The sequence below is a fragment of the Mobula hypostoma genome, chromosome 4 (assembly GCF_963921235.1).
Source record: "Mobula hypostoma chromosome 4, sMobHyp1.1, whole genome shotgun sequence".
NCBI lineage: Eukaryota > Metazoa > Chordata > Chondrichthyes > Myliobatiformes > Myliobatidae > Mobula > Mobula hypostoma.
In genome coordinates this window covers 82719763-82743115 of record NC_086100.1, presented here as the reverse complement: position 1 = coordinate 82743115, position 23353 = coordinate 82719763, and the positions used below count along the sequence as shown (strand labels likewise).

Here is a 23353-nt window from a genome sequence, read left to right as displayed (position 1 = left end):
TTCTTGGGAACCTATTGTTCAGAACTGCATTTTAGTTTTAATCTACAGTTCATATTCAGATCTAAAGACTAGTGGCCGAAGTCAATTGCTGAAGTTGCTATGTGTACTAACCCCAAAAAAGTTCTAACATCTCGCCTCTCTAAAGTGATAGCTCAGTTGAGTGGTCAGAGTAAAACCGAACAACACAAGGGTTGAACTTGAGGATAATGTTGATATTTTCAGGAAAAACAGATAAAAACTTTTTCAGATGCGATGCTTTTCACAAGTGAATTGTATTCTACTGCAAGTTCTTAATGTTTGGGCAACCCATGGCATTGAAAGAATTATTTTGTAATCAATGCAGGTTGGAATTAGTACTCTGAATAGAATTTCTTGTCGTATCTGTTAAGTTTAATTTGTTAGAGATAAGTTTACCAAAGCCACATATCCCCTTTTTAGGAACTGTAGAAGTTTGTGTGTCCAACATGCTCATATTTTCTGAAAGCTGTGGAATTCTGAGTCCATCAGTACTTGGCCAAACTAAATTATATTTTGACATGATGAAAATGTTATAAAAAGTTTTTAAGAAGCATCTTTTAAATGTTGCTCGTAGATTGTGAATGAGAACAATTGATCACATATTAACTGTCAAATACAGTTCATTCAGCAGGAAACAAAGCCCTTCAGCTACCACATCCATACTGATAAACAGACACCTCATTCCTCTAATGCCATTTTCCCTCTTGCACTACTACCAATTCCTGCTGCTCCCCCCAGTAATTTATCTGCCGTCCAGCTTTAACAGGGGAACTTCAGAGTAGCCAGTTAACCTAGCAACCAGACTGTATTTGGCATGTTGGAGATGAGACAAGCATACAGAAAGCCCACTTGGTCATAGGATGAATATGTAAACTATACACAGCATAAGATCATGATGGAGCTTGGGTCACGTAGAATTTCATGATATTATGCATTCTCTTATAATCCTGCAGGATATAGAAAATATAAATAAAAGACAAGCATTACTGGAGCTAAATTATGCAGAATAAGGGGTTACTGAAACAGCAGAAGGTTAAAAGATTGTTAGAAGTTCTCAACCTAGAAGAGCTCAAGTAAATATTTGACAGTAATCATGACTAACAGGTAATATTTCTTTTTGCTGATGCCAACTTTCCTATTAATTCTTGCAGACAGGATTTGAAGGACACTTTTATTGATAGTGGGGTGATGTCTGCTATAAAGGAATGGCTCACACCCTTGCCAGACAAGAGTTTGCCACATCTCAAGATCCGTGAGGAGTTGCTAAAGATACTACAAGAGGTAAGCAGGAGTGCCTAGCTCCAAGATAGCATAGGGTCATAGCAGCTTGTTTTAACATTTGTATTTCAACAGCTTTTTTCCCTCCACATCGGGAGGGTTTTCATCCCTTGCTCTTCCAAACCTGTAGTTGTAGGAGTCTCATCAAGATAGTATTCAGCACATATTGTATTCTTTCAATACCCTGCTCATTTATATTTTTGCTTTAATTACCAAAACTTTCAGGAAAAAATATCTGGTATCTGATAAGTTTAAATTCTCCTTATATTTAAGGAAATCCATTAACCCTCCTTAAGATGCATTTATATTCAGTTACATCTGTATTACTTTGGTCTTACTGGGCTGGCAGATGAATGGACATTTAGATGAGCTACTATACAGAGCAAGAGTTGGTATTTACAGGGCAAGAAGTAAAGGATGGCCTTAAAATGCCTGTGTACTTTGTCGAAGCATTAACAAAAATCATCAGGTAAACCATGTCTTCACTGCTTTCTTTAGAGATCAGTACCGTGAGATTATTGTGCCAGTCGCATCTCTATGTTCTTGTAAAAATGAAAAGATGGATGCATGAAAATTTTCTTTCTTCCATTCCTGCCCACAAGCACTGAAACACACAGAGTTGTAGGTTCATGTGTGCTGTATGTCTCAGTACCTCAGACTCTGTTGTTAAGAAAATAATCACAGCCTTGTCAATCTTACTTGATAACTTCCTCAATCTTGGCAATATTGTATCTTTTCTAGGGTTGTGGTAACTAGCACTGAATACAGTACTCTGTGGTTTAATTCAACGGAGTTCTTTCTTTAACTTGCCTTAGTGTCTTTGAAAGTAATTGACTGTTTTTATGTACAGTTGCCCAGTGTGAGTCAGGAGACTCTGAAGCATAGTGGGATTGGACGTTGTGTGATGTACTTGTATAAACATCCCAAGGAAAATAGAAGCAACAAAGAACTTGCTGGAAAGCTCATCAGTATGTTTGCCTTGATTCTTACTTTCTTTGTTTGCTTTTTTTCTTGTTTTTTACGACGTTTATTGGGATATATTACATGAGTTAGTCATCTTCCTGTGCTGTTCTTAAAGAAGAGTCTGAATAGTTATTCATATTGCATCAAAGTGTGATTCTTGTTCTGGTTCCTCCATTTTTTTGTGCAGAGATCAGTGAGATATATTTGTATAATCCAGGAAGGTCTATTTGAAGACATCGACTCTGCTTGTATATAAATGAATGATAGAATTGTGTCTTGGCTCTGTTGGGATTCAATAGTCAGTGGTACAAAAAAGACGTAGGATTCGAAATCTTTGAAAAGCTTAATATATTTAACGGTGTTGAACCGTGTATGTTATTTACAAAGGTTACTTTCAACCCACGCTGAAAATGTCTATAGCTTTTGTTAAGGTGTTTCCACCACTGCTCAATTCCCACGCTCATCCTCTCACGTAATTGGTCTCAGTATCTGCCGTTTGAGTTGCCAGTACTGGCAGGTTGAATTAACACTAAATCATAAAGTGTTCTTGCTCTGTGTCACTGCTTTTTTCTAACAGACATTACTTTGAGGATCATTGAAAACTGAGCAAAGAGCTTTTACTTTCTGGCAATCTAATTGTACAGTTCACTTTTCTACCAGATGAGTGGTCAAGACCCATTTTTGGCCTGACATCAAATTATAAAGGGATGACGCGGGAGGAACGAGAGCAGAGAGACATTGACCAGATGCCAATGCGACGCCGTTTGAGCAGGTACTTGACCATGAGTTATAATTTTGATATGTAATACTAGAGCATACACTATAAATTTGTCCTTTAGTTTCCTGGTGAAGAACTGACAAATGTATATTTTTGTCACAACTCACTCCAAAAAATGTTTAATTTGTCAAAAGTGGCTGGTGTAAAATGCCATTGTTACACTAGAAAAATGAATTGCAGTTGTTGGGGTTGACAGGAAAGAAGAATTAGTCAATATGTGAACAGTATTATCTGCAGAACTAACACGTGAACTCTCCAAGATTTACCCTTACACAACTGTATGTACGTAACAGAATTGATGATTTCAGCAGATTTAAACAGGATGGGCTTTATCTGAAATAGAAATGATAGCTGATCTAGACTAACTTGCGTGTTTTCAGAAACAGTTTGTTTTGCAAGTGTTACTTGGTCTCAGGTATAATCAGTGACTAGATGATGTACCTTTAATGAATGCATTACATAAGTGTGTCTCCTGTGGATTCACAGACTGAGCAGGAAGCAACTGCTAATACTGTTTAGACTGATGTAGGTAGGGTTCCAGTGTAGTTAGTTGTAACAGATTTTGATTTGTTATGTATTAAGCTTCTCTGATGTTTGGGATCCACATAAAAATAGGAACTGCTGACAAAATGGAGTAAAATTATCCTCAAGAATGTCTCATCAAAAAACTTTTCTGCTCTTACATCTGCTATGTATCAACTTGACTCGGTAACATGCTATTGTCATGTTCATCAAACTTTCAAGATGACAAATTTCATAAAAACAGCATTATATCTGAAACCATCATGTGTGGTAGGGAAAAGTGCTCTGCTTCGGTCTCCCAATCCCAATAAAGACACTGTGCCTTTTTTTTTATCCTTCACTGCCTCCTCTATGTCAGCAATCCTATTAGCATGAGGAAACTGAACATCTTTTAAAGAATGGAGAAGGATTTACCCACTATATGTAATTCAGTATTTCCTGATATAACACTTGAGAAAAGTTTTACTACAGGAGAATGTAACACTTTGCCAGATTTCACCTTGGAAGGTAAAAATCACTACTTGGGTTATATTTTCAATTGAAATGTTGGTGTCTGGGTGGTTCATTTAGATACCTTTTTTTTTCATTTCTTTATACTTGCAAAACATTTATTTAAATGTCCACTGGGTCAAAGCACTTTCACGACATTTTAAAGGAAATCTGATGCACAAGGTACTGGTGATTGGTGAGCACTTGGTACTTTTCTATATCACTGGGAAGTGTGTGTTGCCAGTAATCGTGAGGGCTTATGCCTTTAAGAAACAAATTACTTCTAATTTTATTCTGGGAAAGACTACCAATAAAGTTCTTAAAATAGTAAGACTGGCTTGCTATTAAATTCAAACCCCAGATGAAGTGAACAGAATGGCCCTTCACAAAGAATCCACGATGGACATACATTACTCCCCACTCTGTTATATCACTAAGCACATCCATCACCTTGATTCTTGCTCTCTTTCCATCACCTGACTATCTATTTCAGGTTAGTCTTTCTCCACTCTGCTTTACATTTTTTAAAATTGCTCTGTGAATATCCGTTTAACGGAGTGTCCTTGACATTTGCAGTCGTCTCTTACTCCATTGTGGCTGCTCACCCTGTCCCCTAAACATCACTTCATTCGTTTCATTTATTAAGAGACTCTAGGTATGAAGACAGTGAGGAAAACGAAGCTGAGGCCTTCTCCAGTGATCACGAACACTACCGCAGGTTTCCGTTTTAGTTATTTTATTACACTTTATTCTTGTCATTTTAAAATTTTACACATTTACTGTCATTTAAAAATTGATTATTCAAGGTTTCTCAAGTTATTGATTAAAATCTGCTTGAACTATTCTGAACAACTCCAGGTTCCTCTGTTTACTTCTTGTGGTTGAATTCTTGGGGATAGCTTTGAATATTGATGGTATAGCCCCATTATCTGTAACTGAGTTTTTCACTGTTCTCAGTACACGTGATGATAATATATCAATCAATTTAATTACTTTGATACTGTATGAAAACAGTCTTTGATTGTTTTAATGTTGGTTTGCTGTCTCTTAATTCAACATTGATGTCACTTTACTGGTTTGGGAAACCATGTTTTACTTATAAAAAGAACCATTTCTTGTAACCTTTATAATGATAAAACATATTTATTTTACTGTTTAATTTCATCAAGTGGTTTTAAATGAAAAATAGTGTAGATCAGTCTACCAAGTCAGTTAAATATGGCAATAGAACAGGACACGTGTCATTCATCGCTTTATCAAGATTCAAAGAACATTTATTATCAAAGTATATACGCAGTACACAACCCTGAGATTTGTCTTCCCCAAAGACTGCCACGAAACAAAGAAAAACCATGGAACTCCAGTTCCAAAGAAAAGCATCAAACCCACCCACCTCCCACATGCAAAAAATACAAATCATGCACATGGCAACAAAAAAATGATCAAAAAGTACAGAATATAAAACACAAAATTGAAAGAGCCCGGTTCATTATCTGCAGGTCGCCCGATCAAAACTGCTCAAAATAGCAACAAAAAAAGGAACAAACTGAAACACATCATAATGTGAACTACAGAGTCCAATCTACAAATTGTGTCGATTAAACTTTGCCTAAGACCCAGGACTCCGACACTACCCTCTGACAGTATTAAGGGAAAGCGAGAGACCATTCGAACACAGGAAGCTTCCTCCTGGAGCAGCAAACGAGAGGCTGGCAGATGGTACTGAAATCCTGCTCGCCTTGAAGATTTCAATCTTCCTTGGTGCTTTAATTGATAAGAAATTGGGTCAATCATGGACTCGTGTCTTATCTCTGGGCTTCTTGGCCTCGAGACCACACACTTCACTCGAAGCTTCACAGGGCCTTCTTAGAGGTAGCAAAGTCCAAGATCGCTCAATCAGCCCAAAAACACGCCACCAAAACGTAGAGCACAGACATTTCAATACCTTGTGACTTCGTTTTGCTTTAGCGGCAGGTTCTCTCCTGTCTTGTTCTAAGTAATTTTCTCTTTGCTTCACATTCGCCATCAAGAGCAGACATTCAGTGGAAGGTAATTGTACAAGATTGTGTGCACTTTAGCTGTCTTTGAATGTTATTTCATGACTGCGTGATGCAGTAAGTAATACCAGCATTAATTCCTCTCAGAAAAGCTTGGACGAGTTTTGTTTCACAAGAATAAAATAAGCTATATATTGCTGATTTTTTTTGCTAAACTTTAGACTAAATAATAGAGAAATTTGTATATCTTGCCTAGAACTGATCAGATAAATCTGATCAATCATTCATATCAGTTGTCAGTAATTTTGTTGTAAAACAGAGGGACCTTAGCGTTCAGGTACATAGTTCACTGGAAGTGGAGGCGCAGATGGAGGGGGTGGTAAGGACTTTTGGCATTAGTATGGGCATGACTTGTAGAAGTTGCGAGATCATGATATGGTTGTACAAGATGTTGGTGAGGCCTCGTTTATGAGTATTGTGTTCAGTTTTGGTCACCTAACTATTAGAAAAGATGTCATTAAACTGGAAAGAGTGCAGAAAAGATTTAGAAGGATGTAGCCAGGACTTGAGATCTTTGTTAGAGGTTTGAAGGGCTAGACCCTTTTCCTTGGAGTATAGTGATCTTATAGAGGTGTATATAATCATGAGGGGCATAAATAGGGTTAAACTTGAGGGCAACTTTTACACAGAGGGTGGTATAATGTAGAATGAGCTGCCAGGAAAGTCGTCCAGGCAAGTACAAAAACAACTTTTAAGCAACGATTGGACTGGTACATGGACAGGCAAGGTTTAGAAGGATATTGGCTTAATGGGAGTAGCATGGATGGGCATCTTGGTTGGTATGTACCAGTTAGGTGAAAAGGACTCTTTCCATGCTCTATGACTCCATAAGACAGAGGGGTAGAATTAGGCCATTCAGCCTATCGAGTCTGCTCTGCCATTCCTGCCTTCTCACCATATACTTTGATGCCCTGACTGATCAGGAAACAATCAACTTCCGCCTTAAATATATGCACGGACTTGGCTTTCACCGCAGTCTGTGGCAGAGCATTGCACAGATTTACTACTCTGGTTAAAAAAATTCCTCCTTACCTCTGTTCTAAAGGGTCACCCCTCAACTTTGAGGCTATGCCCTCTAGTTCTGGATTCCCCCACTATAGGAAACATCCTTTCCAAATCCACCCTAAGTAGTCCTTTCAATATTTTCGGTAAGTTTCAATGAGATCCCCCAGCATTCTTCTAAATTCTACTGAGTACAGGCCCAAAGCTACCAAACACTCCTCATATGTTAACTCCTTCATTTCCAGAATCATCCCTATGAACCTCCTCTGCGCTCTCTCCAATGAGATATGGAGTCCAAAACCGTCGACAATATTCTTAAGTGTGGCCTGACTAATATCTGATATTATCTCCTTGCTTTTATATTCTGTTCCCCTTGAAATAAATGCCAAAATTGCATTTGCTGCCTTTAGCACAGACTCAAACTTGTAAATTAACCTTCTGGGAGTCTCGTAAAGGACCTCTAAGTTCCTCTGCACCTCTGATGTTTGAACTTTCTCCTCATTTAGATAATAGTCTGCACTAATGTTCCTTTTACCAAAAGGCATTATCATACATTTCCCAACACTATTCCATCTGCCACTTTTTTGCCCATTCTTCCAATTTGACTAAGTCCTGCTGCAATTGCATTGCTTCGTTAGCACTACCTACCCCTCCACCTATTTTCGTACCATCCGCGAATTTTGCCATAAAGCCATCAATTCCATTATCTAAATCACTGGCAAACAATGTGAAAAGCAGCAGTCCCAATACCGATCCCTGCGGAACATCAATAATCACTGGCAGCCAACCAGAAAAGGCTCATTTTATTCCCACTCGCTGCCACCTGACATTGGCAATCTTCCAGTCCTCCGGGACCATGACAGAATCAAGTGATTCTTGAAAGATTATGACCAGTGCATCTGTTATTTCTTCAGCAACCTCTCTCAGGACTCTGGGACATAGTCCATCTGGTCCAGGTGACGTATCCATCTTAAGACCTTTGAGTTTGCCTAGCACTTTTTCCTTTGCAATGGCACTCACTCCTGCTCCCTGACACTCACAGATGACTGGCACACTGCTAGTGTCTTCCACTGTGAAGACAGATGCAAAGTACCCTTTAAGTTCATCTGCCATTTTTTTTTGTTCCACCCCCACCTTACTACCTCACCAGCATCATTCTCCAGTGGTCCAACTGTCACCTCCCTTTTACTCTTTATATAACTGAAAAAAACTTTTAATATCCTGCTTTATATTATTGGCTAGTTTGCTCTCATATTTCTTCTTTTCCCTTCTCATAGCTTTTTTAGTTGCTTTTTGTTGGATTTCAAAAGCTTCCCAAGCATCCAACTTCCCACTCAATTTTGCTACCTTATATGCCCTTTTCTTGGTTTTTATGCAGTCTTTAACTTCCTTTGTCAGCCACGGTTACCTATCTCTGCCATTTGCAAACTACTTCCTTTGTAGGACATACCTATTCTGCGCCTTGTGAACTATTCCCAGAAACTTCAGCCTTCTCTACTCCGCTGTCATCCCCGACAGTATCCTCCTACAATCTGCCTCGGCAAGCTCCTCTCTCGTGCCTCTGTAATTCCCTTTATTTCATTGCGATACTAATACGTGTGACTTGTGCTTTCCCTCTTAAATTGCAGTATGAATTTAGTCATATTATGATCACTGACTCCTAAGGATTCCTTTACATTAAGCTCCCGAATAAGATGGCCTTTCCCCGGGTAGACTCTTAAAAAGCCATCTCGTAGGCATTCAACAAATTGCCTCTCTTGTTATCTGACACTAACCTGACTTTTCCAATCCCCTTGCATATTGAAGTCCCCATTACAATTGTGTTATTACCCTTATTACATGGAGTATTGTGTGCAGTTTTGGTCCCCTAATCTGAGGAAAGACATCCTTGCCATAGAGGGAGTACAAAGAAGGTTCATGCCCTTACACTTCCTCCCTTACCACCATTCAGGGCCCCAAACAGTCCTTCCAGGTGAGGCATCACTTCACCTGTGAGTCGACTGGGGTGATATACTGCGTCTGGTGCTCCCGATGTGGCCTTTTATATATTGGTGAGACCCGGCGCAGACTGGGAGACCGCTTTGCTGAACATCTACGCTCTGTCCGCCAGAGAAAGCAGGATCTCCCAGTGGCCACACATTTTAATTCCACATCCCATTCCCATTCTGACATGTCTATCCACGGCCTCCTCTACTGTAAAGATGAAGCCACACTCAGGTTGGAGGAACAACACCTTATATTCCGTCTGGGTAGCCTCCAACCTGATGGCATGAACATTGACTTCTCTAACTTCCGCTAAGGCCCCACCTCCCCCTCGTACCCCATCTGTTACTCATTTTTATGCACACATTCTTTCTCTCACTCTCCTTTTTCTCCCTCTGTCCCTCTGAATATACCTCTTGCCCATCCTCTGGGTCAACCCCCCCCCCCCGTCTTTCTTCCCGGACCTCCTGTCCCATGATCCTCTCGTATCCCCTTTTGCCTATCACCTGTCCAGCTCTCGGCTCTATCCCTCCCCCTCCTGTCTTCTCCTATCATTTTGCATCTCCCCCTCCCCCTGCAGCTTTCAAATCCCTTACTCACTCTTCCTTCAGTTAGTCCTGACGAAGGGTCTCGGCCTGAAACGTCGACTGCGCCTCTTCCTACAGATGCTGCTTGGCCTGCTGCGTTCACCAGCAACTTTGATGTGTGTTGCTTGAATTTCCAGCATCTGCAGAATTCCTGTTGTTCACCAGATTGATTCCTGGGATGGCAGGACTTTCATATGAAGAAAGACTGGATGAATTGGGCTTGTACTCGTTGGAATTTAGAAGATTGAGGGGGGATCTGATTGAAACGTATAAAATCCTAAAGGGATTGGACAGGCTAGATGCAGGAAGATTGTTCCCGATGTTGGGGAAGTCCAGAACGAGGGGTCACAGTTTGAGGATAAAGGGGAAGCCTTTTAGGACCGAGATTAGGAAAAACTTCTTCACATAGAGAGTGGTGAATCTGTGGAATTCTCTGCCACAGGAAACAGTTGAGGCCAGTTCATTGGCTATATTTAAGAGGGAGTTAGATATGGCCCTTGTGGCTATGGGGGTCAGGGGGTATGGAGGGAAGGCTGGGGCGGGGTTCTGAGTTGGATGATCAGCCATGATCATAATAAATGGCGGTGCAGGCTCGAAGGGCCGAATGGCCTACTCCTGCACCTATTTTCTATGTTTTTTCCAGCTCCCTTTGTAATCTCAATCCCACCTCTTGGCTACTATTTGGAGGCTTATGTGTGATTCCCATTATGTTTGTTTTTACCCTTGCAGTTTCTTAACTCCAAACATGAAGATTCAACACTCTCTGACCCTTTGTCTCCTCTTTCTAAAGATGTAATTCTATTTCTTACTAACAGAGCCACACCACAGCCTATGCCTTCCTGCCTGTCTTTTGATGTTAAGCTCCCAACTGTAGCCTCCTTTCAGCCTCAACTCAGTGATGTCCACAATGTCATACCGACCAATCTCTAATTGCGCCACGAGTTCCTCCACCTTATTTCAAATGCTATGCATACTTAAATACAGCACCTTCAGTTCTGCATTCTTCGCTCTTATGAATTTTGCCTCTGTGGTACAGTTTAACTCTTGGCTTTGTCTGTATTTGTACTTGGCTTGTCCTTCTTTACATTCATGTTACACCCATCACCTACTTGTAAACCTGCTGGCTCATCCTCAGCTCTATCATCCTGGTTTTATCCCCCTACATATTAGTTTAAACCACTCCTAGCAGCTCTAGTAAATCTGCCTGCAAGAATATTGGTTTCCCCTTGGATTCAAGTGCAACCTGTCCCTTTTGTTCCCTGTCCCACCTGCCCCAGAAGAGGTCCCAGTTATCAAGGAAGCTAAATCCCTGCCCCCTGCTCCAATTCTTCAGCCACACATTTACGTGCCACCTCATTCTATTCCTCTCCTCACTGTCGCATGGCACGGGCAGCAATCCCGAGATTACTACTCTTGAGGTCCTGTTTCTCAGCTTCCTTCCTAACTCCCTATATTCTTTTTTCAGGACCTCCTCCCTTTTTCTTCCTATGTCATTGTACCACCACTCCTGGCTGCTCACCCTCCCTTTTCAGGATATTGTGGAGGCATCCAGAAACATCTCAGATCCTGGCATCTGTGTTTCCTTTTTACATCCACAGAATTGCCTATCTGTTGCCCGACTATAGCTCCATTTCCCTAACATGGTCTTTAAGGAGCTGCATCTTGATAACCTGGTGCAGATGTGGCCTTCGGGGAGGCTAGGAGTCTCCTGGAACTCCCACATCTGACACCCAGAAGAGAACGCTAATTCTGTAGACATACCCCTTATTCTCTCAGGAGATGAATAAGACTCCAGGACTCTGTCACCTGCTCTGTGAATGTAGCCTATGCTAAAAGTAATTGTATTGTCTGGCCTTCAATTTACATTGCTTGATAGTCATGGCAGCTGTGATCCATTTTGTGGCAAAAATTTACAGGAAATATATTTGGATCTAAAGTTAGAAGGTTCTTGGTTCAAGACTGATATGTCAACGTGGCGTAGGTAGAATCAAAATAGTGTAGGTGAACCCACTTGTAAAGGCACTTATTCAGAGGTTTAGTTGTTTCTCTGGTATATTGGCTGGCTTGTTCATTCAACAAGCATTGCCATGATAATTTTAATTTGCTTTGTATTAATTACTAACTGCAATTGCTTAATAACAAAATGACAAATTGATCCAAAGCCCTTGGTAACATCCTGTGAATGCAAAAGCATCATTAGAATGGAAGTTTGTTATTTAAATGTTCCTCATTCTCATTACTTTCATTTTCCCAATTAGCCAAAATCTCATATGGAGGTACACTGTGTTTGTATTTTTAATCTAGGAGAAAGAAGCGTTTTTTGCAAAGGCAATGAAAGATACCAAAACATCAAGTAGGACTCAGTATGTGCAGATATACAAATCACTGTGAGAGGAAACATAATGCTGGGGAAAATATGTGGGTTTGGGGGAATGGGAATATAAGCATCTGTTTTACTAACATCAATGTTTACCACACACTTTCAACTCTAGTCCCTGGGAAATGTCTGAAAAATATATTATCCTAAATACTGGTTTTACTGTGGTAAATTTCTAGTAGATCATTCAGTTGTTGTAGCAAATCTTGAAATCCATTCCATAAGAAGACTTCTAAGTTACATTGGCATCCCTGAATGCAGTGCATCTATCTATGTCCTGCTCGAAATACCTTTGCATGTTGTGAAAAGAATTAAACAACTGTTTTTCTTTTTTCATAGTTCTGGTGGGCAGACCCCTCGCAGAGATCTGGAGAAGGTGTTAACAGGAGAGGAAAAGTAAGTGATGTACAGATTGAAGGAGGTTGAAAATTGGACAGAAGTAAATGTTGCAGCTGATATAATTATGCAGGAAGCTAGAATTTACAGCTATCACATACCCATCATTCCCTATACTGGTGGTGCTTTTTAAATAACCAAAATTAGGAGAATGGGTGGAGATTAAAAATATTTTTAAAAATTCAAAATAACTCTGATCTTTACAAATCCTCAACTTAACCTTTCATTTGCATCTTTCAAATTTAGAGCACTTCGACCTGGTGATCCCGGATTCTGTGCAAGAGCCAGAGTGCCGTTACCGTCAAACAGGGATTATGTTGTTAGACCAAAGTGGAATGTAGAAATCGAGGCAAGCAGGGTGGGTAAAGAAGATTGTTGGTGATATGACTGTCATTTTTTTAAGAAAGTAGATTTCCAAAGAAAATCTTCCATCAGTGATAGTGTTAATGCACTACGGACTTGGATTCTATTTTTTAATGTCTGATCTGAACCACATGAGTAGGCAGGTTCTCTTTTGCACTTGATATGGTTGAAGGTGAGGGGAGTAATTGTGGTTTGATACTTGCTGGAACCTGAATTCGGGTCAAGAAGGGCTCAGTAGGAAAAGGTAACGTAATCAACTTTTAGTTGCATACTTGCCTGCTGGGATTGGACACAGAATCGGATTCTTTCTTTCAGAGAACATCATGGAATATTATTTGTTTTGGTAGTAATGTGACTCAGTGTGTAATTGTAAATGTCAGTGAAAGGTACAGGGAGTTCTGGTGATATGTTACATGTACCTTTGAGTCTTGCTGTTTTGTAATTATTATCTGACGATGCCAAACCTATCTCTGGGAACTTGAATAGTTTTACATCAAAACTGCCAATGTGTCTATGATGTTATTTACTTGAAGCGGGCCATTTCACAAGCTCTAGATAGTCTGGTCTGTGACTGTGCCCCTGGGAACTTGAGTCTCCAAGGGGTTTCATAATATACCTGCCAAATGGAAGCCCAGTTCCACTAGGATTCTTGAGCCACAGTGGGAGGCCACTGACAGAGCTCTGGCCTGTCCTGCCTTGCTTTGTGATTCCCAAGTGGGATGAAGGGAAATTACATTTTTTAAATATTATATGTCTGTTTCATTAGTCCAGAATAAAAGACAGTAAGTCAATTTGGGCAAATAAATGAAAATAGAAGTTGATCCAAATAGTTTTAAAATTCCCTCCTGCTCTCCAATGATTTGACTGAAGTCCTGGTGATGTTTCTCTTTTTTTTTGTATTGGGTTGGGTACAAGGACACTGTCCATTCCAAATACACAAGGCCAAGAGTCAGCAATGCATCATCAGGTTCCCATCTCAGTTAACTATGAAAGCAAGGAGGTTGCATGATCATAATGTGCAAGAGCTGATCATTTGGCTTCCCCAGCATGTTGATAATTTAGTGTGTGCTGAATTTGGTCAATCTTTCTTCAGTGTCATAGGTTGCAATTGCATTGTGAGCCAAGTCAGGTCAGACAGTCTGGCTTCTAATCTTCGGTGATGATGGCACAGTTTGATTCTGTGTACTTGAAAGGGCTTTGTTCAATACTGTGGGATCTAGTATGTCTATCTTCATTTAAGGCAAAAAGGAACATCTCGGAATTGGATCCTTGCTTACTGGAATTCAAAAGAATGAGGAGAGGACCTCATTGAAACCTGTCAAATGTTGAAAGACCTCAACAGAGTGGATGTGGGGAGGATTGGGGGGGAGGGGGGGGTCAAAGACCAGAGGACATAGCCTCAGAATAGAGGGACGTCCATTTAGAACAGACATGTGTTGTGAAATTCTTATTCTAATTCTACATGGTTGGGTGGAATGAGTGAAGGAGGAATGTCTTTGTCATTTCCTGCCTTGTGGATTATTAAATGATATTGGAGCATATGCAGGCTGTACACACCATTGCATCCTGAAGGTATATTTATTAGGTGAGTTGTTTACTCTTATTCATAAATCTATTTTTATGCACTGCTTGATTGTTAAAATAATGAAAATCACCAGTCAGAATACTATCATTTTCAACATTTTAATCAAAATATTAGGTTATTCTAAGAACACAGTGAAGCCTTGTTCTAAGATATTTCCTTCGGTTCAGGATCAAATATTAAAAAATTTTAATGAAGACTCAATTGCAATTCTGCAAACTTTTCAGGTTTAAAGTTAAAAGGAGAAAATTTGATGGTTCATCGGTATATGCAGGGAAATACTGTACTTGTGCAAAGTGAACTGATGTGTGTCAATTTTCTGCCTCGTCCCTCACAGGGAGCAGTAAAGAAAACATTGAATCGTCTTGACAAGCAAATGCGCCGATTTCAAGATATCAAGAAAATGACCAAGTCATCTCGGGCAGTAAAAATCAGCATTGAAGGCAATCGTATGCCTCTGTAATGCATACTTATTAGTGACTTGGAGCTGGGTAACATTGTGCAACAGCTTACAAACACAATAGTGTGCTCCTAACATCCAGCCCAGTGGAATCAACATACCTCCTCTGCTCTTTTCTGTTTTCAAGCATTCTTTTCAAGAGATTTTTTTAAAGTCATGAAATGGTGGACTAAAGTTATGTCATATCTGAGCTCCAGATATCCAGTCAATGTTTCTGACGACAGCATGTTTGATGAACCCAGTCTGCAGATTGAATGGATGAGTTTACACCACTGAAGACTGCACGTATAGAGGTTGAACAAATTCCTTTTACAAATCTACATCGAGGAGAGGAGGAACACAGCTGTCTGGCATTAAGCCAAGTTGTCCAATTAAGTTGAAAACAGGGGTAAAAAGGACTTAATTAAATATAGACATGCACTGTGTTTGAATTTATGGCTTGAATCGTGCTGTTTCTGCAAGATCAGTACAATCTCACATCATTCTGGTCTTTTAAATCTTTCAGTGAGCTCTCATTAACTGGGTAGGTCTGTAAATGGATATCGATGTTAAAGGTTGGGCTGATTGTCTTGTTCAAACATAGATTGTGATGAAATATGTAATTGTAGACGCAAGTTGTATTTTTTAAACAAATAAACCCCTCTTTGTAAAGGTTTTCGCTTCTCAGTAGTTGGTGGCTATTTACAGATATTGGTCCTCTTGTAACCTTGCTCGTTTGGTAATTGGAAATTACCTAATCAGAAAGTTAAATTAAGAGAATCATCTCATGTAATTCCATTATTTTGGGGGGGGGGGAGGTGGAGCTGAGAACAACAGTTACTGTAAACTAATTTTCATTATTTCCTAGCATTACTCAAAGAATGCTTTCTTTTTGGGTAAGGAATAATTATGAGACATTCTACAAAAGAAAGATTATTCTTAATTTTAAAATAAAAGTCAAATTAGAAGAAAAATTAGAAATCACTATAAGGAAAGTGGGTAAGAGACAGTGTAAGGTTTCAAACTTCAAGTAGAAACAATTTTAGTGGGAACAAATGACACAGAATCAGAGTCACAGGTAATTCGTAATTGAGTCAAAGGACTAATTCAAACTCTTAAGGGTAGACCGTTAGTGTAATTTGCAGCAAGTGCCTTGGTTTAGCAGGATTATTCAAAGAGATGCAAGCTTTTATATGTATTTCACAAAACTGCTGACAGTAACCAGCTTATTTTTAAACCCTGCTAATAATGTTTTTACTTGGGGAAAGCCCATTTGCTAGGTGGCCTGGGTGAAGGAAGTTACTACCGTCCCATGCCTCAAGATCCCAGCTCAGAGCGAAAGGAGTAGCTACAGCACTTGAAAATTCGTACTTCGTGTCTAACTTTGAACTGTGTCTGAGCAAAATCACGGTGTACTTGCTTTCTGGATGTAGATCTGTTAACAGTAGGTTGGGGATGATCAACTGATCAGAAAATGAGACAGTTCACTAATGTTTGAATAGAGGTAAAGTTTAAATGACTTTTGGGGAAAAAAGCTTTTCCAAAATATATACAACTGAAAAGTTACTGGACTTCAGGCAGTGTGTGTAGTTTTGCATATTTTGTCTGACTTGTATGTAATAGATTAAAAGATACCAGCTGTCCAATATGGGGAAATTCAGTTGTCAGCATTTGCAAAGGAGTTTATTTATTGAACATCCAAAACTGTAAGATAATTAGATAGTGGCAAATTGTGTACTGCACATGGGCTTCAAATCCATGTTTGAATCTGGTTCTAACCCACAGCATCACTGAAGACTATTTAACTCTGAGAGAAGTTTGTGATCAAAACATAATCTATATAGCTTGTTTTTTTTTAAAAAAGACATTCAAATGTGATCATTTCTGTTAGTTTCATGCAGTCAAATGGTAGCATTTTTGTTCATATATTTGTCATTAGATAGCATCCAATGAGCATTCTGTAACAATGGAGCAATCAGTAATTTCTAGGCTACAATATGACCAGCTGAAACATCTTAAGCAAAACTGCTAGTTTAGTTTCAAACTGGTTCTACATAATCTTTTCAGTTTGCAAATTTATTAGCTATTTGTTTAGAAACACACCCAGTGTCATAATGATCATTCACAATCAGAGCTTATCCTTTCTATGATGCCATTATGGTGGTTGTAAGTCAGTAGCTGTGTTGTAATAAATTATCATGTATCCATGATAAGTAACCTGGCACCCTAGTATATAATCCATACTTGCCTTCTCTGGCACAACCTTCACCCCAACTAACCACACCAGTCAGATACCAGGTGTTTTGATACAAAACTGCATACGGTCCCCCACTATCCCCTCTGCAGGAATCCATGTTCTCATCTCTGTATCCAGCACAGAACATATTATCTGTAACTTCCAAGTTTGTTGATTTTATGCAAGTGGCCTGTTCAACGTAAGGAAGCTGCACTCTGAGCAAGAATCGGGATAGTCTTCCTCTTTCTTTGGTTACGCCCCAACCACTTACCATTCCCGCTTTCCCAGTTAGCAGTAGCAGCTTGCCCAGGTTGTAATTGGGCAGACAAATTGGAGCAACAGTGAAAGTAAAATTCACAGACTGATTCAAATACAACAGGGCAATATCATTGTCATATATTACTGGATCATACTGAGGGTGTATCAGACTCTTCTTCACCAAAACATTCTGTTCCCAGATCCCTGTTTGGAGCTTATCAAATTCACCTGCAGGGATTAACAACAAAATGTAAGAACCAGTCATTTAACTTCTACAGTTTTTATAATCTGAAATGTACTGAATGGGTATTGAAAACAATTTAAATACACATCCTAAACAAGAGAAAATCTGCAGATGCTGGAAATCCAGGCAATAAACACAAAATGCCAGAGGAACTCAGTAGGCCAGGCAGCATCGTGATCCTTTCTGAAATGTACTGCGAAAAAGGAGTGAATTAATAGAACTAGTAGATCACTCCCTCAGAAAACTAGAATGTACACTATTGTCAAGGTGGTCTCGTGCTATAATAGATTCTATCCAAATCTAAAGCAAAAGCTTTAGAGCAGTGAAATCAACTGGTGAAAATCCAAATGAATAAAAAAGACTGCAAATACAGAAAATCTGAAATAAAAGCAGAAAATGCTGAAATACTCGACAGGATGAAAGCTGACAGATAAAGGGAAGAGAAGAGTAACTAAAGAGGTGAGACAGGATCAGAAGTTGCCTGAGTGAGATCGTAGAGTCTGAAATACTAAGGAGAAAGAGACACAATTAAGAGGGATATTAATATAGCTGCAGTCAAGAAAATGAGCAAGGGGAAAGATGAAATGAGGGAGAAACACGATAAAAACTGTTCAATGTCCACTTTGAATATTTTGGAAGAAGTGGATACTCGTAGCACAGTACAACTTGTATACGTTGTGTTCCTAATAAGCTATAGCTTAGAAATTGGATCAATTTGCAAACATTTCTTCGTGTGGAAATTGCACTTGAAGGTAATGCTACTCAGCTGAGATCATGCGCATGATGATTTCCCAGTGTAATCATGCCCACAGGGAATAGGTCTTGGCACTTTCATATTTTACCTGTGTACAGCTAATACTTACAGGGAGGCAGATGCACAAACAGTGATACCCATAGCAGCGTAAAGCTATTACAACCCCAGTAGTTTGGAGTCAGTTCCGTGCTGTCAGTAACGAGTTTGTAGTTCTCCCTATGACATTAACTGTTTCCTCCAGGTACTCTGGTTTTTCCCACATTCCCCCCCCCCATCAAAAATGGACGAGTTAATAGGTCACATGGGTGTAAATGGGTTTTTGCTCATAGGGTTGGAAGGGCCTATTATCAGGGCCTGTTACATTGTTTCAGAGCGATAGGAAGGGAGGCAGAGGGGATAGCATGGCTCTGCTGGTGAAGAATGTCAATAGATCAGTAGAAAGATGTGACATAAGGATTCAACATCTTCCGATCTTGTGGGTTGAGTTAAGAAACTATAAGGGTAAAAGGACGCTGATGGCCGTTATATACAAGCCTCCTTGCAGTAGCTGGGATGTGGACCACAGATTACAACAGGAAATAGAAAAAGTGTGTCAAAAGGCCAATGTTATGATAGTCAAGGGAGATTTCAACATGCAAGTTAAGTGAGAAAAAAAGGTTGGAAATGGATCTCGAGAGTGAGTTTGTTGAAAGCCTACAAGTTGGCTTTTTAGATCAGTTTGTCGTTGAGCCTTTAGAGGATCAGCTATACTGTAATGAACCACAGGTTATTAGGGAGCTTAAAGTAAAAGAACCTTAGGGGCAGTGATCACTATGATTGAATTCAACTTGAAATCTGACAGGGAGAAAATAAAACCTGACGTATTAGTATTTCAGTGGAGTAAGGGAAATTACAGTGGTATGAGAGGGGAGTTGGCCAAAGTCAATTCGAAGGAGATCACAGTAGAGTAGCAGTGGTGTGACTTGATGGGAAAAATGAAGGTGCAGGATAAATGTATTCTAAAACTGAAGAAATACTCAAATGGCAAAATAGTACAACTGGCTGAAAAGGGAAGTCAAAGCTTAATGTAAAAGCAAGAGAGGACATAGAACAAAGCAAAAAATAGTGGGACAGAGGATTGCCAAGCTTTTAAAACCCTACAGAGAGCAACTAAAAGAATCTTTGGGAGGGAAAAGATGAAATATAAAAGCAAGCTTGTAAGCAATATCAAAGTGGATAGTAAAAGCTTTATCAAGTATGTTTTAAAAAAAGTAAGGGGCAGGAGTGGATATATGACCGCTAGAAAGTGAGGCCGGAGAAATAATGGGGGACAAGGAGATGGCAGATGAACTAAGTGAATATATTGCATCAGTCTTCACTGTGGAAGACACTTGCAGTGAGCCAGGTGTTGAAAGGTGGAAGAGAAGTGAGTGTAGTTGCTATTGCGAGGGAGAAGATGCTCAAAAAGCTGTAAGACCTAAGGATACATCAATCACCCGGACCAGATGAACTGCACGCTAGGGTTCTGAAAGCAGTAGCAGTAGAGATTGTGGAGGCGTTAGTAATGATCTTTCAAAAATCATTGGACTCTGGCATGGTGCCAGAGGACTGTGAAATTGCAAATGTCACACTAAGAAAGGAAGAAGGCAGCTGAAAGGAAATTATAGACCAGTTAGCCTGACCTCAGAAGATGTTGGAGTCAGTTGTTAAAGATGATTAAAGAAGAACTTACACGTAGGATAGATGCAGTGGATGTTGTATATATGGACTTTCAGAAGGCATTTGACAAGGTGCCACACATAAGGCCCATGGCATTACGGAAAGTTACTGGCATGATTGGTACAAAACAGTGAGTGGGAATAAAAGGATCCTTGTCTGATTAGTGACTAGTGGTGTTCTGCTATTGGTGATATCTCATCTTGAGTATTGTGAACAGTTTTGGGCTCCTCATTAAGAGAAGATGTGCTGGCATTGGAGAGGATTCAGAGGAGGTTCACAAGGATTATTCTGGGAATGAAAGATTTATACAAGGAACGTTTGATAGCTCTGGGTTGGTACTCACTGGAATTTAGAAGGATGAGGGGGTATTTCATTGAAACCTTTCAAATGTTGAAAGGCCTAGACAGGGTAGATATGGAAAGGATGTTTCCCATGGTGGAAGAGTCCAGGACAAGAGGGCATAGCCTCAGGATAGAGGGGTGTCTATTTAAAACAGATGCTGAGAAATTTCTTTAGCCAGAGCATGGTGAATTTGTGGAATTTATTATCTCAGGCAGCTGTGGAGGCCAGTTCATTGGGTGTATTTAAGGCAGAGCTTGATAAGTTCTTGATTGGACACAGCATCAAAGGTTACGGGGAGAAGGCTGGGAAGTAGGGCTGAGGAGGGGAAAAAGGGATCAGCCATGATTGAATGGCGGAGCAGACTCGATCGGCCAAATGACCCAATTCTGCTCCTCTACCTTGTGGTCTTATGCTGATTCTCTAATTTAAAAAAAAACTGTCAGCGTTACGTTTCTTCTATTGCCAGCATAGATGGGAGATTTGAGGGCAACCTTCAGCCTCTGGTCACTCACAGACAAAGCTAGAAGCGTATCATAGGATTAACAATTGTCAGCAAAATATGACAGTTGTTCTGTTTACAGCACATCAGCCTTTAACAGTCATGGTACTGAAAATCAGTGATCTCTTCACTGTTCACATCAGAGCTGCAAGCAGCATTCTCTCTCCCCAACCTCCCATCAACCCACCCTTCACTCTGCATTTTATTCATTTTTGACTCCTGCAGCAGCATTTTATGCAGCTTTCCAGTGAACACACTCTACCTCGAGATTCAGCAGTTGTCAATGAGAACATCACAAAGCTCATGGTTCTGTGTTCAAACCTCCTTAGTGCTATTTCAAATGCATTTTCAGTTTCATAGATTTTCATGGAGGAGCCAACAGGATGCAGTGCTTTATATACAGCTCTCCACTTAATACACCATACAACGAGTGCAGTTTCTAGGTGCTTTTGTTGATGTGTTCTTATATTCATCTTTTACTCAATGTCACTTGAAGCAATTAAATTATAAAATTAACATGGAATAAGTAGGTTAATTTTTTTTTGTTCTATTGGTGATGCAAGGCTGTTTGAGCGAAATTTTAAAACCACCAAAAGTTAATTTCAATAAAGAGGAAAGCCACTTACATATCAGTGTGACTAACAAACCAGATTAATGGTCAATGCTGATTTTTGTTTTTGTTGTTGATGTTGAGATCTTTTTCTAAAAATACATTTACTGCATCTTACCTACTGTAACTGAGTGTGGATGTACTGAATCAAAGCAATGAGCAGCTGTCACAACCCAACGATTGTTAATCAATGTTCCGCCACAGAATCCGTAACCATTATTGGCATGAATCAATACCTAAGAACAGCAAGAGCAAATGCATGAGTTGTGTGTAGTTCTTAAAGATCTTATTCTGTTTGGAGCTTTGCATTACAGCCACAAAGGTTAAAGCTGATTTGCCTAATTTTAGGTTATGCTGTGTCACTAATTAATGATTTCTTTTGCATAGTGAGATAGCAATCTGATGCCTGAAATTAAAGGTAATTACAAAAATAAATTCAGTGGCCACTTTACCAGCTTTCCCTGTACACCTGCTCGTTAATTCAAATATCTAATCAGCCAAGCATGTGGCATCTCATTGCATAAAAGCATGCCGACATGGTCAAAAAATTCAGACGTTATTCCGGCCAAACATAAGAAATGTGATCTAAGTGACTTTAACTGCAGAATGATTGTTGTTGCCAAATGGGGTAGTTTGAGTATCTCAGAAAAAGCTGATCTCCTGTGATTTTCACATCTAGCAGTCTCTAGGATTTACAGAGAATGGTGCAAAAAACGAAGCCCTTTCAGTGGGTGAAAATGCCTGTTAACGAGAGAAGTCAGAGGAGAGTGGCCAGACTAGTTCCAGCTCATAGGAACGTGGCAGTAATGCAAATAACCACGTTACAACAGTGGTGTGCAGAAGAGCATCTCCAAACGCGCAACATGTTGGACCTTGAATTGGATGGGCAACAGCAGCAGAAGACCATGAACATACCTGAATAGCCACTTTATTAGGTACAGGAGATATCTCCGAGAGACTGAGAGGCTGGTAGTGTGTAAGATACTCAGGGAACTCTATAAAATGTGTGATACTGAGGATTACTTGACCTACAATCAAACTGATTCCATGAAATTATATTCAGAGTACAATGTTGAACAGATCTCATTGGGGAACTTTCATCCAGAATAGATCACCTTCTGTGCTACTTCCATGGCCTTAGTTTAAAAAACAACAACCTGGAGAATGTGATTGCATGACACCCTTTCTTCATTGATGGGTCCTATCCCCTTCATGGAGGATCATTCTCAATGCTTACAGGATATCTCTGCTTGAAGTGGGGGTGGGGTGCAGTTCAGGGGTTACTTTGTAGAAGGTGTCAGTCCAGTGATTGGAATTCATCAAGTTCTAATTTAGAACATAGAACAGTATAGCACTGGAACCCACAGTGTTGTGCTGAACCAGCTGCTAAGTATATCAAAAACACCCAAACACTAATCTCTCCTATCTAAATCATACCCATATCTCTCCAACTTCCTGACATCCAGGTGCCTATCCGAACGTCTTTTAAAAGCCTCTGATGTGTTTGCCTCTAATACCATACCAGGCAGTGCTTTCTAAATAAAAAAACTTGCCCCTCACATCCCCCTTGAACCTACTAATTTCACACCCCCCCCCCCCCCCACCTTCAGTGCATGGCCTCTGGTACTAGACATTTTAACCCTGGGAAACAGGTATTCTCTGTCTACTCTATGATGCACTCTAAACCAGGCAGTATCCTGGTAAAACTCTTCTGCACTCTCTCCAAAGCCTCAATATCCTTCCTATAGTGGGGTGACCAGAACGGTATGAAATACTCCAGATGTGGCCTTACCAGAGTTTTATAAATTTGCAACATAACCCCTTGACTTTTGAACTCAATGCCTCGTCTAATAAAAGCAAGCATTCCGTAAGCCTTCT

At 39.9% G+C, this 23353-nt stretch overlaps 2 protein-coding genes across 3 annotated transcripts in view; one reads left to right on the top strand and one right to left on the bottom strand.

Annotated features, from left to right (window-relative positions):
* Nucleotides 1-14868, top strand: part of LOC134345424 (protein IWS1 homolog) — a 63318-nt gene extending 48450 nt beyond the window's left edge. For both annotated transcript variants that reach the window (XM_063046059.1, XM_063046060.1), the window contains 6 exons: nt 1170-1299; nt 2147-2264; nt 2920-3031; nt 12394-12450; nt 12697-12808; nt 14733-14868. In XM_063046059.1, the coding sequence (XP_062902129.1) occupies nt 1170-1299; nt 2147-2264; nt 2920-3031; nt 12394-12450; nt 12697-12808; nt 14733-14858 (655 nt within the window). In that variant the 3' untranslated portion in view covers nt 14859-14868. The remainder of the gene's footprint in view (nt 1-1169; nt 1300-2146; nt 2265-2919; nt 3032-12393; nt 12451-12696; nt 12809-14732) is intronic.
* A 2137-nt stretch (nt 14869-17005) lies between these two features.
* Nucleotides 17006-23353, bottom strand: part of LOC134345961 (uncharacterized) — a 94095-nt gene continuing 87747 nt past the window's right edge. Inside the window, exons 17-18 of the mRNA XM_063047305.1 lie at nt 21594-21711; nt 17006-17556 (exon numbers count right to left, since the gene is read on the bottom strand). Coding sequence (XP_062903375.1) covers nt 17006-17556; nt 21594-21711 — 669 coding nt within the window. The remainder of the gene's footprint in view (nt 17557-21593; nt 21712-23353) is intronic.